This window comes from Platalea leucorodia, assembly GCF_965183815.1.
Source record: "Platalea leucorodia genome assembly, chromosome: W".
Lineage (NCBI taxonomy): Eukaryota > Metazoa > Chordata > Aves > Pelecaniformes > Threskiornithidae > Platalea > Platalea leucorodia.
The window spans coordinates 45,717,481-45,730,737 of record NC_138859.1 but is presented as its reverse complement, the minus strand read 5'-3'; the positions used below and the strand labels follow the sequence as shown (position 1 = coordinate 45,730,737).

General features: G+C 43.1%; 1 protein-coding gene across 4 annotated transcripts in view; it reads left to right on the top strand.

The window, feature by feature from the left end:
* Positions 1-1,925: 1,925 nt before the first annotated feature.
* LOC309601856 (transcription factor 4) overlaps positions 1,926-13,257 on the top strand; it is a gene marked incomplete at its 5' end in the record, with an annotated part of 235,706 nt that continues 224,374 nt past the window's right edge. For 2 of the 4 annotated variants that reach the window (XM_082335056.1, XM_082335057.1), the window contains 2 exons: positions 1,926-2,027; positions 3,756-3,828. In XM_082335056.1, the coding sequence (XP_082191182.1) occupies positions 1,926-2,027; positions 3,756-3,828 (175 nt within the window). The remainder of the gene's footprint in view (positions 2,028-3,755; positions 3,829-13,257) is intronic. The other 2 variants (XM_082335059.1, XM_082335058.1) reach the window with 1 other exon arrangement.

Sequence of the window (13,257 nt, the reverse complement as noted above, 5' to 3'; positions counted from 1 at the left end):
GTCTGGGTGGGGGAGCTGGTGGCGGGCGTTTGGTGGTCGGGAACCCCAAATCCCAACAAAGCCAGGTGTAGGGTGCCTGTAAAGCTGTGGAGTACCCCGGAGCAGGACTGACACTTACAGTACTTTTTCGTGGTTTTGGAGGGTCACACACGTGTGAGATAATAAAGCACTTTGGCAGAAGATTCCTCTCTTCTTTTTTTTTTATTTTTTTATTTTTTTTTTTTTATTTTTGTTCCTTTTTTTCCCCCCTTGGAATATTGTGAACATATTTGTGGCCATTTAAGGTAAAGTTACAATTTGCTGTTAGAGTAACTTGTCTGTGTTTTTTTTTTCTTTTTAAAATTGTCGATCCCGATGCGTTATTTAAAAAGAGGTGCAAGTGATTCGATGTGTAAATGCAAATAGAAAGTACACCGCGTGTGTGCACACAGAACTGCTCGCGTGTGTAAATATACATTCTAGCTACACGGTGTAACTACACGTGTGAGATACACACCAAGGTGCAAACGCTAAGCGTGATAACTCGGTGCTTTATTTCCTACCGGAAAATGAAGGCGAACTGGTTTTTGTGGAGTGTGTCGGGCCTGCAATAGCAAAATGTAAAATAAAAGTATAACATGCCGAGGGGGGAGGGGGCCGCTGGCATCGTCCCCAGAAACTTGAGCGTAAAGCGAATCAAAGGGCTGATTTTTGCAAAGTTTGCAGCAACGCTCTCCGTAAATCGAAAACCTCGGGTTTGAAATTTAGCTGTAGGCACGGGGGGGGGGGGGATCACAAACAAACCAAAACAAAGCAGAATTTAAAAAAAAAAAAAATGGACTGGAGAATACAAGGGGAAAAAATATTGTTCCTCTTGGCAAAGTCTGCGCATCACGTGTATTTGCAGCCTCGTATAAACTCGCTTTGCCATGTGTATGTGCGCGAGCTGGGGAAATTTAAAGTATAATCCCTGCAAAAGTGCGGCGCGGGCGGGAGGCGGCGGCGGGCCGGGCGCTGCGGCTCCATGATCTGATCTGCGGGTAGGCGGCCGGCGCCGCGCCCGGCCCCGCGCTCCTCCGCGGCGCTGCGCGGGGCTCGGCAGGCCGCGGCGGGGCGGTGCGCGGGCGGGCGCGGGGCCGGGAGCGGCGGGGCGGCGCGGGGCGGGCGGCGCGGCGGCGGGGTGGGGAGCGGCGCGGCGCGGCGCTGCTCGGCGGGGCTGCGGCGGGGCGGCCGCCGCGCTGGGCTCCGCGCTGCTCCGCTCCGCGCCCCTTCCCTCCCCGCGCCCCTTCCCTCGCCTCCCTTCCCCTCCCCCCGGCGCTCGGAGGGAGCCGATGACTCCGCACAGGCCCGAGCCGCTCCCGGGTTGTTGTTATTACCCCCCCTCCTCTCCGCAAATTAGAAATTGGGGCTAATTGTCAAAGGCTGCTCGCTGCTTCCCTCCCGGCCCCGCCACCCCCGCCCCGCGTCCCTCCGCACCGGCGCCTCCGTAGCCTGCGACTTTGCATCTCTCTCTCTCTTTTTTTTTTTTTTTTTTTTTTCCTTCTTCCCATTGCTGTTATCGCTATTTGCCGTTTCTGCCTCTAAACGCTACTTTGCGTGGAAGAAGGAGAAGGGAAAAAGTTGGGAGCGGATGGCTGTAGTTTCTTCTCTGGGATCCTCATTCATTCCTCGCTGAACCTCCTGTTGCATAAATGATGCTCCGGGAGCGAGGCTTTTTCTTTTTTTTTCTCCTCCGGATTTGGGTTTAGAGTGGATGTTACCGGGTTTCGATCGCCTCTTTGGAAATACAATATCGCTTTTTTTTGTTGTTGTTGTTTTTGCTGCCCCTCCATCTTTTTTTTCCCTCCCTTCTTCTCAACTACCCACCCCCGACCCCCACCCCCCTGAAAAATCCGATTGTGTTTCCTGCAAGGCTCGGGACTGGGTTTCTGATTGCGGTTATTTCCATGTTTCTAGGTTTGTGTGATTTTGCTAAAATGCATCACCAACAGCGAATGGCTGCCTTAGGGACGGACAAAGAACTGAGTGATTTACTGGATTTCAGTGCGGTAAGAAACAACGGTGGAAATTAACAACAGCTGTAAAAAAATATCTTCTAGCTGATCTGTTAAACTAAAAAAAAAAAAACCAAAAAAACAAAAAAAACCAAAAAACCAAACCAACAAAACCAAAACAAAACTGTGATCTAAGTACATTGGGCAATTTTTAATCAGCAGCTAGAACCATGGTAAATATCTTTTTGCTTAAAAAAAAAAAAAAAAGAAAAACAAAAATTACAGTCTTTTTATTATTTCTTATTGTATGTGATGGGAGATGCAATCGTGTTCACAGCTTATTTGAATGTCTTGGATGTCTAAAATAATTCATGCAAAAAGAGACGCCCCTAAAAACGAACATTTCTCATCATTAGTTAATAACAATATCTAGCACTTTTATTGTGCTTTACGTTTTATAGCGTTGTTGGCACATGAACTAATTAATTGCTAATTAGTTGCTTATATTCTATTTTCAGTTCTTCCCTTGTTTCGTTTTTTGGCACATGGAAGGTGCAAAGAAATCCATGACTGTCTCAGTTTAAAGTTTTCACTGAAATCTCATATGGCTTCTGCTGTCATTAAAACTGCTCCAATCTTTTCCGAAGGCCCCCCAGCTAGATGGTGCTTTTTTTTTTTTATTAAAAAAAAAAAAAAAGAAAAAGTACTTTTTGTCTCTCTGGGCGGCTCCTGGCCGGGCTGGTTTGGAGGCCAAACGTTAATCCGGACGTGTGCACTTGTCTAGTTTTGTCAGGCTCCCCCTCCCCCTCCAGCCCCTTCCTTCCTCTCCCCATCCCCTCCCTTCCCCCCAATATGTCAGGACTATCTATCTATCTATCCAGTTATTTATTTATTTAGGGGGAGAAGCAGTTTGCTGTGAGATGCATGTATGTTCCTAAAGACCAGCGACACCCCGCAAAAACCTGACCCCCCCCCACCCCCGTGTAAATGAGGCTGCTTCAGGCTGGTGCTGCTGCTGCTGCTGCTGCTGCTCCAGACTTTGCTTTGGAGGAATGGCTTGGGGAAGTTTGGCCAGGAAACGTAGCCTGAGGCAGCTTTGCAGCCCCCTCTTTGCTTGTTGCACTTTTTCCATTTGTTCCTTCGCTTTTTGCAGGCTCTGACTCAGGGAAGGTGCGTATTATCCACTAGACACGTCGAAGAAGAGAGAAACCAATTAGGGTCGAAATAAATGCTAGGGAGAGAGAGAGGGAGCGAGAGAGAGGGAGAGAGAGGGGGAGAGGGAGAGAGCCTTGCTTCAAATTGCTCTCGTGTTAGAGACGAAATGAGAATTTAGGGCAGGTGGCACTTTGCATTATTATTATTTGGGTTCACATATGACAGGCAAATCCTAAAGCGGGATGGAAATGGACATTGCTACATTTATGGCCAAGGTTTCAACAAAAAAACTTTTTTCGCCTTTGTCAGCGTGAGAGTTGGAGAGGGGAGCGAGCCCCGCTTCCCAGCCTGGATAACGCTGCTGGGGACTGGGATTGCTCAAACTCTTCGGGAAGCGCATATTGTTTGGGGAGCTAATGAGCCTAATAAAAACGTGATGATGGTGGTGAGGGGCTGGTGGGGGCTGTAAGAAATATCGACTCGTTTTCAGGTCTGTGGGGGATGATGTTTCGTGGTAGACCAACTATTAACGTAGTTCACAGCGAACGTGGAAGGAACTTTTGACTAACAGTGGACTCGGGAATCTCTTGTTTTCCAGTAGTAATGCCTCTTTGTTTTTTTTTTTAGATGTTTTCACCTCCTGTGAGCAGTGGGAAAAATGGACCAACTTCCTTGGCAAGTGGACATTTTACTGGCTCAAGTATGTAAAATTTTTGTTTTGTATGTAGTTAAAATGTTGTTAGTTATTTATCCATAGGCATTACCTTTGTTGTGGTTGTGTTAATCTCTTCTGGGGAGCAGATTCATTCAGATTTGAGCGGAATTATTCCTAAGCGCTGTCTATTATTATTATTGTTGTTGTTGTTATTATTTCCCCAAGACTGGGACATTTTCACAGTATTTCCATACATTTATGATTTAAAAAAAAAAAAAACCTTAAACTTCTCATCTGTATAATTGTTCAAGGGGAGCTAGTTTAAATCTTTTTCTTTTTTAGATTGAACATGGGAGATTTTTATGGACAATTTCAGATGCTATCTTTTCTATGTCAGAAATGATAATCAAAACATCTTGCGTGAGAATTAATTTTGTGAATAAGAATTGAAGGCTGCTTAAATTAAATAAATAAATAAATAAATAAGCACGTATCCGAGTATAAACACCAACCTCTTCCAGGAAAAGAACTCTTCAGTATTAGAGATCACTGTTTGCTGATGGAATATTTTTCGGTGAATTAAAGTCTTCAGGCTGGTTTCTTTTCCTGGTGGAAATTGGGGCATTTTCTTTCTAAATATTTGACCGCTTTTGAAGAGTCCCTGAAATTTAACTGGAGGATTTGTTTGTTTGTATGTTTGTTTATTTGGCTGTAGTAGTACTGTAGGGGCAACTTCTGCATTCCGTAAAGACAGGAGTCCTGTTTGATGACAAAAGAAATATCAGAGCTCTTTGCGGTAGAACGCACGTGTACAGTAATTGTCTGGCAACTGAAGTTTTATATAGAGGCTTTTATATGCCTGACAAATTAGAAGTAAAACTAGCAAAGATACTTACGCATTTGAAATTTCCTTACTCTTCTGTGAAGTTCGTTTAAGAGGGTTCCCTGCCTTGCGGATGTGGTGTTTTGGACAGGACACAAACACATCTCCGGGTAGAGAGTTGCAGTGTTTTAAAAGCACAGGCAATTACACATACCAACACACTGTACGTAGTATTGTTATACGCAGAGCACTGTTCTAAATCAGATGGTAAATTTGGACAAGTCTTCACTGCAAACTGCCAGTGGATATCTAGATATAAACACGTCATTGCATATGGTTTCATGCCTGGTATTTGCAGTTCGTACTCAATTAAAGGAACCTCTTCTGTGTATTCAGTATAGCCATTTTTATTAAATGCACTAGTACGTCAATTAACTTTCTATTTCCAAAGAAGGACTTCCTACTTTGAAGGTAGTCTGTAATATACATTTTTAAGATACTAGATCAAATGCTGCCTACAATTATTAGGCACTCATTTTGTGAATGTTACTCTATTCAGACTTTCAAAAGAATAACATGTTTTTGTTTTAGCTTGACAAATTTGGTTGTATTATGAATATAGTGACTTGGAGAATTTTACTGATAGGCTTGAATAACTTTCCAAGCATGATTTGCCTTGTATCTCACAAGCTAAAGATTTTAATCCTATTTTTTGTCATTTTCTGAATTACATAATTTTAATAACTGATTTAACCGAATACATAATATTCACGATATTTGTTTTCACTGGAGAGAAGCGAAGAGTGTTTGTGCCAGACAAATCAATTGGTCATGCTTATATACCAGTCAATGCAGCAACTAACACTTGGTGTAACAGCAATTGACTAGATAGATAGTTATATTTAATAAATGCATCGTAAACCTCATCTATGAAGTCATTTTGATCAGAAATACCACAGGACAGCAAATCTGAACAGTGAGTGAAATCGAGGGGTTATATTGTATTTTACTGTCTCTGACTCTGAAAGCATTCAAGTAACTTTGACACATCATTTTAGACATACAAATGATTTAAGGAGCTGAAGTAAGTTAGTAATATTAAGATACAGACCATTTGAAATAACACCTGAACTCTCCCACACTGTAAGAACATGTAAATGCCTGAGTACACCGGTCTCTGATGGTGGAGGATGAAGTACCCTGCTTGATAAAGGAACGTATACTGTATGTTGGTAGCTCGTTTGCACAATGGCATGCAGCACAGGGTATGCTCTTCTAAGGGGAAATCATTTTGAATTTCCTATATAAATATCTGTTGCTTGGTTATTAGACAGGGAGTTTCGTAGCGAATGATCAGAGATTTCAAAAAAGTTGCCCGAATGGAGGCATGGGTGACTTGCCCCTCGCTGGTGCTCGGTGAGAGGGTGGGTGTGTGGCCTGAAGATGCAGTTGCGTGAAGGAGAAGCGTGGCTATTGTTTCCCTGTGCTCTTGCTGGCCAGCTAGCTCTGTGCCAGAGTCTTGCTTCTTCCGAATATTTGGTGTGCCGTGTTGGAATGAGCCAGGACTTGGGAAATTCAGATTTGATACGATAGCGCCCAGACGACTGCTTCGAGAGATGTTTTCTGTAACTATACAGGAGGATTAAAGATAGCTCCATTAATAACATATGAACACAGTTTATTATTCTAATTATGCATATTGATCATACGGAATTTTAGCGATCCGAATGCAGCCTGTTCTTCCTCCTGGACAGATGCCCTTCTGAAGTTTGAGCTGACCTTCTCTTAATGGTCCTGTTTTAAAAATTATATTTACTGAGATGGGGAACCACAGAGGTCATTCCTCTGCATTAACCTGAAACTTCTCTTATGGGGGGGGAGGGAAAAAAAGAAAAAAAGAAAGAAAAAAAAAAAAAAAAAGACCCCAAAGAGAAGTAATCCCAAGCAGTGAAGTGAAACTAACTGTACTTGACGAAGTGTGGTAATATTTCATGCTTAAAGTCATCTTAACAGCTTTTTACTCATCTAATATATGATGCTCTATTGTGATTTGTAATGTGTGAATGAAAATAAAGTAAAGCCACATTTCCTTTTAATCTTTAATTTCACAAACATGGCTTCTTACCATGTTAAGAAATGGTGAGGGCTGCAAGGGAGAAAGGAATGTAACCTGAGCCACAGCCGTGACATTCCCATGGAGCATTTTTCACATGAAAGGCTTTTGTCAACCCAGTAAAGGACCAGGAGTTTTTGTTTGATGTTTGCAGGTGTTCAGCAGAGAGCACTAAAACAATTCAGCCATGCTGGTTTAGAGACTCTGACCTTAACAGGGAGAATCGGTGAAGACTGAAATTATTTTTAAGAAAACTCCCCTGGAGTTACCTCAAATTTATATTGTATTTGTAAAGTGATTTAATACCTGTTACTTAAATTGAACAATACCCATCCATTAGAATGAAGCAGGGTTTTTCTTTTTTCTTTTTCTTCCGCCCTTCCCCCCCCCCCCCCCCCCTTTTTTTTTTTAGGACAGTTGCCAAAATAAATTTAATTTTCCCGGATCTTCTAAGATTTTCTGACTAGTTTACCTTAGCTTCCGCAGTAAAAGCATTTGTCATCATCTAAGTGCGAACCATGGCAAAATAAGGGGAAGATGATGATTGCTGGTGCTCGATTTTGGGGATGGATTTTGAAGCAGTTTTTCAACAATTGTGGTGCTAAAGAATTTGCTAGGTCTGTCACATTTGGCATATTTCGGTTTTCGAACTGTTAATCAAAGCCCACATCTTCCTGATTATGTTCAATTTCTGCTTCTTCTATTTTAAGTATTTAATTTTACCTAAGTTTTCAAGCATCTGTTATAGATTGCCCACTATGTATATGTTTGAATATTGTGTGGGTGTGAGTAGCAGTGGAATAACTGAATTCTTATGATTGGCCATTCCTATTGCACAAAAAAAAAAAAAAAAATCGAAAATCTTTGCTAGCACAGACATCACTGAATAAAGCAAAGTCAGTTTAAAGGATTTAAAGACTTACTTTTAATTTTGCCATTAGTTTGATTAGGGCTTGTCCTACATTAGAATAACAGTGATTACAAATTAATACATCTTTAACTAAGGAATCACAAATTCAGCTTGGTTTTGAAGTCTTTTTTTTTTTTTTTTTTTTTTCTTTGGATGTGCCTGTGAGTAAATTATAAGCAAATACAGTTTTTTAAGTACAGTTCATTTTTGGAGTGTGGCCTTCTGGGAAAGGTGCATAATTTTGGTATTATGGGTGGATCATCAGAAAAACTGAATTAAATACAGTCTTTATCTTGGAAACGTTTTGGTAGCTGCTCAGGTTGGGCACGCCTCGGGATGCGTGCGCGGGTCCCGCTAAGCGTCAGTAGGAATAATGTGTGTGTGTGCTGGGGAAGAGCACACCCTTTACCAGGGAGGATTTTGGAAGAAAGTGATTTATTTGGGGGGTTATAATGCAGAATTGCCACTCAAAAGAGAGAAAAAAAAAAAAAAAAAGACCATACATGAGAAATTTTAAGCATATGGATCAGAAGAGTACTTTTAATCCTGAAGGAAAAGAAGCGTAGTAGGTACCTAGCTACTGCAGTTCCATAGGTGGCTCTGAGGGGTAGTCCACATTCGTAATGGTATATGTCAGAAAACACAGAAAACGATGATTGAATTTGGGTGTTGGCTTTGCTTGCGTGTTGCACCACGTTCCCCCGTTTGCCAGGCGCCATTCCAGGTCTCTGGTGCGCAGGGCACGGCACCTCCGAGCCCCAGACCCTCCGGCCCCTCGCCCGCTCCGGCTCTGCTGCTGCTAGCCCCTGGCTGCGCTGTGTGATGCTCCTCTCTCGTTTCGCCTGTTGAAAAATACTTGAGGCTATAGTTTAGATACACAAAGGCAACTGCTTCCATATTTTTCATCCCTGATGTTTCGTAATTATGATTAAGAAGAAGAAGAATGCTAGTTACCTCCCATCCTTCCAGCTATGTTTACTTGCGAAGCGTTCGATCCTCCTCCCCTCCGAGTCCTATTAAAGAGAGTACTGTGGGGGCAGAAAAAGACCCACGCTATGGTATTTGAATTGGCCTGAGACACCGGAGTGCATACTTGGAGGAGCTAAATATTTAGTTACAAAGAAGAGAGGTTACTTCTGAGTTTGTCTCTTGCTTGCAGTGGCAAACTGAGTGTATCCTGCAGAGGACGTTCCAGAGACACAGCCACCTACACTCACACACGTATATTTAAATCTGGAAGCTAAGGTCCTGTCTTGGTAATTAAAAAAAAAAATACAGGAAAAAAAAAAAAGGGACAAAAAAAAAGACTCGAATCCCCTTGATTTCTGATGTTGGAAGAAAACCAGCCTTATTACATGGAAGAGGGTCTAAACAAACGCTCTGCAAAAAGGTTGCATTGGATCTGATCTAAGCGAATTGTATCTGAAACAGTTCAGTCATGCCTGTTGGATACTGTAGCTTTTTTTTTTTTAAATACTCCTTGTCATAATCATTGCGTGTCTACCTTGTCAAGACTCCTGAATGTATTTAATAATTCAAAAACATACACATTAGTTGTCTGAGAGACTGAAGTGCTTGGGGGCCGGATCCAGCCAAATGTCACTTGGAGGAGACGTTTGTGCCTGCCATTGCCAAATTTAGCAGTAACAGAAATAACGTTTTAGATTATTCGGTGGATACGAGGTATCCGTGAACAAAGTGTATCTGTTAAACCAGTGAACTTGGGTCTGACTTGGAATGAAGTAGGAGTATAAAGCTTGTCTAACGTGTTCAGTAAGGGATGCAGGGAAAAAAGGCATTTGGGAGCATGTGAGGTACAATTTGGCTTCTTCCCATTAGATTTGTACTGGTGCCACTCCCAAATTCATACTGATTTTTGTCATAGGCAAACGCAGCCTCCATTGACTAAATTCCCAAGAAACATTAAATAGGCACAAATAATTGTCAGCCTGTGCATCTCATGGACACCAGCTCGTACAAATTTTAATCTTTTACCACTTACACTTATTTTTTGGCTACTGCAGAAAGAACGTGTGATTTAATTTATTTATCCTCCCCCCCCAATGATTTAAACCAGTACTGAATTTTGGAATTGCTTTGATATTTTACTTACCTAGTAAGTAAAAGGATTTAAGCACATGCTTTTGGATCCCAGGAATGTTGCAAATGAACTGCTTGACATTTTTTGACAAGATCAGCAAATATCTTTACCATACTATTGTAATGAGGAAATCACTTAAATAACAGATGAACAACTAAGTCACATAAACATATATAATAGAACTATGTAATGAAAGTTTATGCTGTTAATTGCTTGAATCTCTCTTAAATGCACAGAATCATGGAGCACTAAAAGCTGTCATATAAACAGTTTTGTTTTGAGTTTAAAATTATTCCTTTTTTTTTATCTGCTATGATAAACAAAGTCATTTTGTAAGCTTTACAGATCAAACATTTACTTCTAATGGTAAACTACATTTTGTAGCTGGAAATTTGTGTCTTTGCAAGGCCCAGAAAAAGAGTGGAGCCCCGGTGGCCCCAGGCCTGTGGTTTTCAGTGTTTGATATCACGATGCTATTTAGATCAGTTCCCATAAGCCAAGATAACAGATCTGCAATTGTTTAATAAGGAACAGGGTATGTGTTTGTAATGGTTTAAAGATCTTTTACCAAAATTTTCCCAGATAAATGATACCGGGGCGGTGGGCATAATCAAAGCAGAACTAAAAAGGGATAGAAATTACATTTCAAGAAGTGGAAATTCTTTTTTTTTATGTCCTGAATCGGAGGCAGCCTGTTGTTTTGGAGCTTATGAAATGCAGCCTTACGAAAGTCAGGTGCCTACATCTCCTAGCGCTCCTCATAGCTGGCAGAGGAGAGGTTGCCCCAAGGCGTTTCAGATCAGCGCTGTGAATCATGTTCTGGTGATGCCTATTCTCTACCAAAGGACCCAGCGGTTTGCCGCGGCGTAGCTCGCTGCGTTCTGGCTGTCGAGGGCTAGGCGAGACGCGTCCCCCCAGCCAGATCACGCTGTCGTTGCTCAGACAAATTTCTAGTTCGAGTAAGCTCGCTGCGTGGTCATCAGAGAGAAGAGCCGGCATAGCCTGGGAATGTTTTACATGTCTTGCTGAAGATGTGGGCATATAAAATTAATATACATGTAATAGTATGTACCATCTGCCAGTGTCTGCAGATAGTCCGTGGAGTTCCTCTTGCACCTCGGAAGACAGGAGGAATAACAACAGTTAAAACGAGTCCCCTGAATAATTTAATTTGGTGTTATTTATTCTGTACTATTAACTGCTAAGTAAAAGTCACAACCAAATTTCCTCATCTGCCTTTATGCAGCCGATGCTGCCCGTCAGTCTGAGGCAATGAGATGTTGAGGGGCCTCCGCTTTTTTTTGTCATGCGGGAGGTATCGTGTGCCTCGCGGGATCTAGCCCAAATGCCACAACCTGCCTCTTGCCATTTGTGCCGTTCAAAGGTTTTCAAACCTGTGACTTTGGGGTTTGCGCCTGGGCACAAATCCATGGTCTTGTAACACTAGCCTGCTAAATTTTCTTCTTTAACCTGTTGGCAGGGAGAGCTTTCTGCCTAGTGCTTCTTGGCAGAGCGGAGGGGTGGCAGTGACCAAATTCTTAGATAATTTTTCTAATGTTTTCAGAGGCTGTTGTGTAATTTCTTTTCTTAGCAAACTTCCAGAAATAGGAAAAATGTTGAGAGAGGTTGGCATATTTACTCTTTCTGCCAAGGTAAACACTAGCGCAGTTGATCTGCATATCAAACAACCAGGTGTATTTAAAAATGGGTTTATCGTGGTGGATTTCAGAGCGGTGAGAAAGTATTTCCTGCGAAGGTGCAGTAACAGCATTGTTCGCGTGAGAGCTATTGTGACAGTCACCGTTTAACGATGTCTTTCAAGACTACTATTGGTAGTAATGACAGTACGTAGCTGCAATCTATTGTTGTCTGTGCTGGGTATTGATCTATTTTGGAAACAACGCCTCACACGCGCTGCTGTATTTGCAGAGTACTCTTGTGGAATTTGTCTAATCCCCTAAGACTTGATTTGTTGAATATAATGATTTTCTTTTCACCTGGTGAAAAGGCTTCCGAGGTTAAGATGATGTATCTGGCACTTGGCGGTGCCTTCTGCTCCGCCGTCTCAGTGGGGTACCGGGGAGAGATGCCGGGCGCTGCACTTGCATGTTCGGTAGCCGCTTGGTCCTCTTCTCGCCGAAAGCCCGCTTACGTTTTCAGCTGGCTTCGGTGGGCCTGGCACCTGGGCTTCGTCTCCTTCATTCAGGGATTTGCTCGGAATCTGCGTCAGCGCCTAAGTCGCTGCCGCAGAAGGGGACGCTGACGGCCCTGGCGTGGGCGCCCGTGTTGTGCCGAGGCAGGGGCAGAGGAGCCGAGGCTCTCGCGCTCTCCGGCTGCCGGGAGAGGCGAAGTCGCTCTTGCTTGGGGCTCTGTGAGCCATGGCAGGCTGTCATCCGCTGCCTGCGAGCCGGCACGCTGCCGGCAGCCTTCCCAGCAGCTCCGTCCCTTCCTGCCCTTTAACGCACTTCCCGTTGCCAGTGCCGCCCTTGGCACCCTGCTTCGTCGTGTGCGCCTGTGTCTGCGGCACCCTGCTTCGTCGTCCGTCTGTACGGCCAGCCGCAGCAGGCCATCTTCTCAGGCCTGATGCAGAAGGGGTTCTTCCCTGGATGGTGCTTCATTCCTAAGAGTGCCGAACCGGGGAGGCTTCAAACAGGAGATTTTATCTTCAGATTCTTGCTGTTACAGCAGATCCTTTCAGGCCCATGGGCTATTTCTGTGGGTTCCAGCAAAGTTTATTTAAAAAAAAAAAACAACCAAAAAAACCAAAGAAAACAAAAAACCTATTGCCTATTACATTCACTATCCAGCGATCAGTACCTCCGCCAGGATAATTTTAGGGGTCCAAAAATAGAAAAAAATGGAAATCGCTGAATTAATTCTTAGGCATGTGTGTAATCCCTAAGAAAACAGGGATTCAGTTCTTTTTGTTCTGTAGTATATGAAAATTAGACTCTCTCCTGGTGCTGTTTTTCTTGAGTAAAAGCCTGTCTTGTTCCTGAAGATTTGGGATTGTCAGGTTAACATGGCACGATGCACTTTTTCCTCTGACTGTACATTTAAATACGATTGACCTATTTGATAAATAACTGGTACCAATGTTTTGTTATATTAAAAACAGCTAAGTATGACTCCTGATCGAATATCAAGGCTGTAATTGAATCTCAGGGGTTCTGGTACTGTTCATAAAGCATTTGAGTTGTTTTGTGCTTCGTGACGTCAGCCAAAAGCGTGATTGAATTATGTCCTTGTATTGTGGGAGCACCTGCCAGTGCCACTAGACTTAAGGGTCTGTCAGCATTTCCATTACAGACCTTTCTGAGAAGTTTGTGCCTTGCCTCTGAACCGGGCCGAAGGCTGGCGTAGAAACTTTCAGCCTGGAAGCAAGTTGTTCTGCAAATAGAGCAAACCCAAATAAATTCCCCAAACTCTAACGCGATGTGCGGTGCTCCTCCCTGCGACTCTTCTCTTGCCTGTCTCTTTATGAAGGTCTGATGCTGTTCCCTGGGCGCAGATCCTCAGTGCGATGA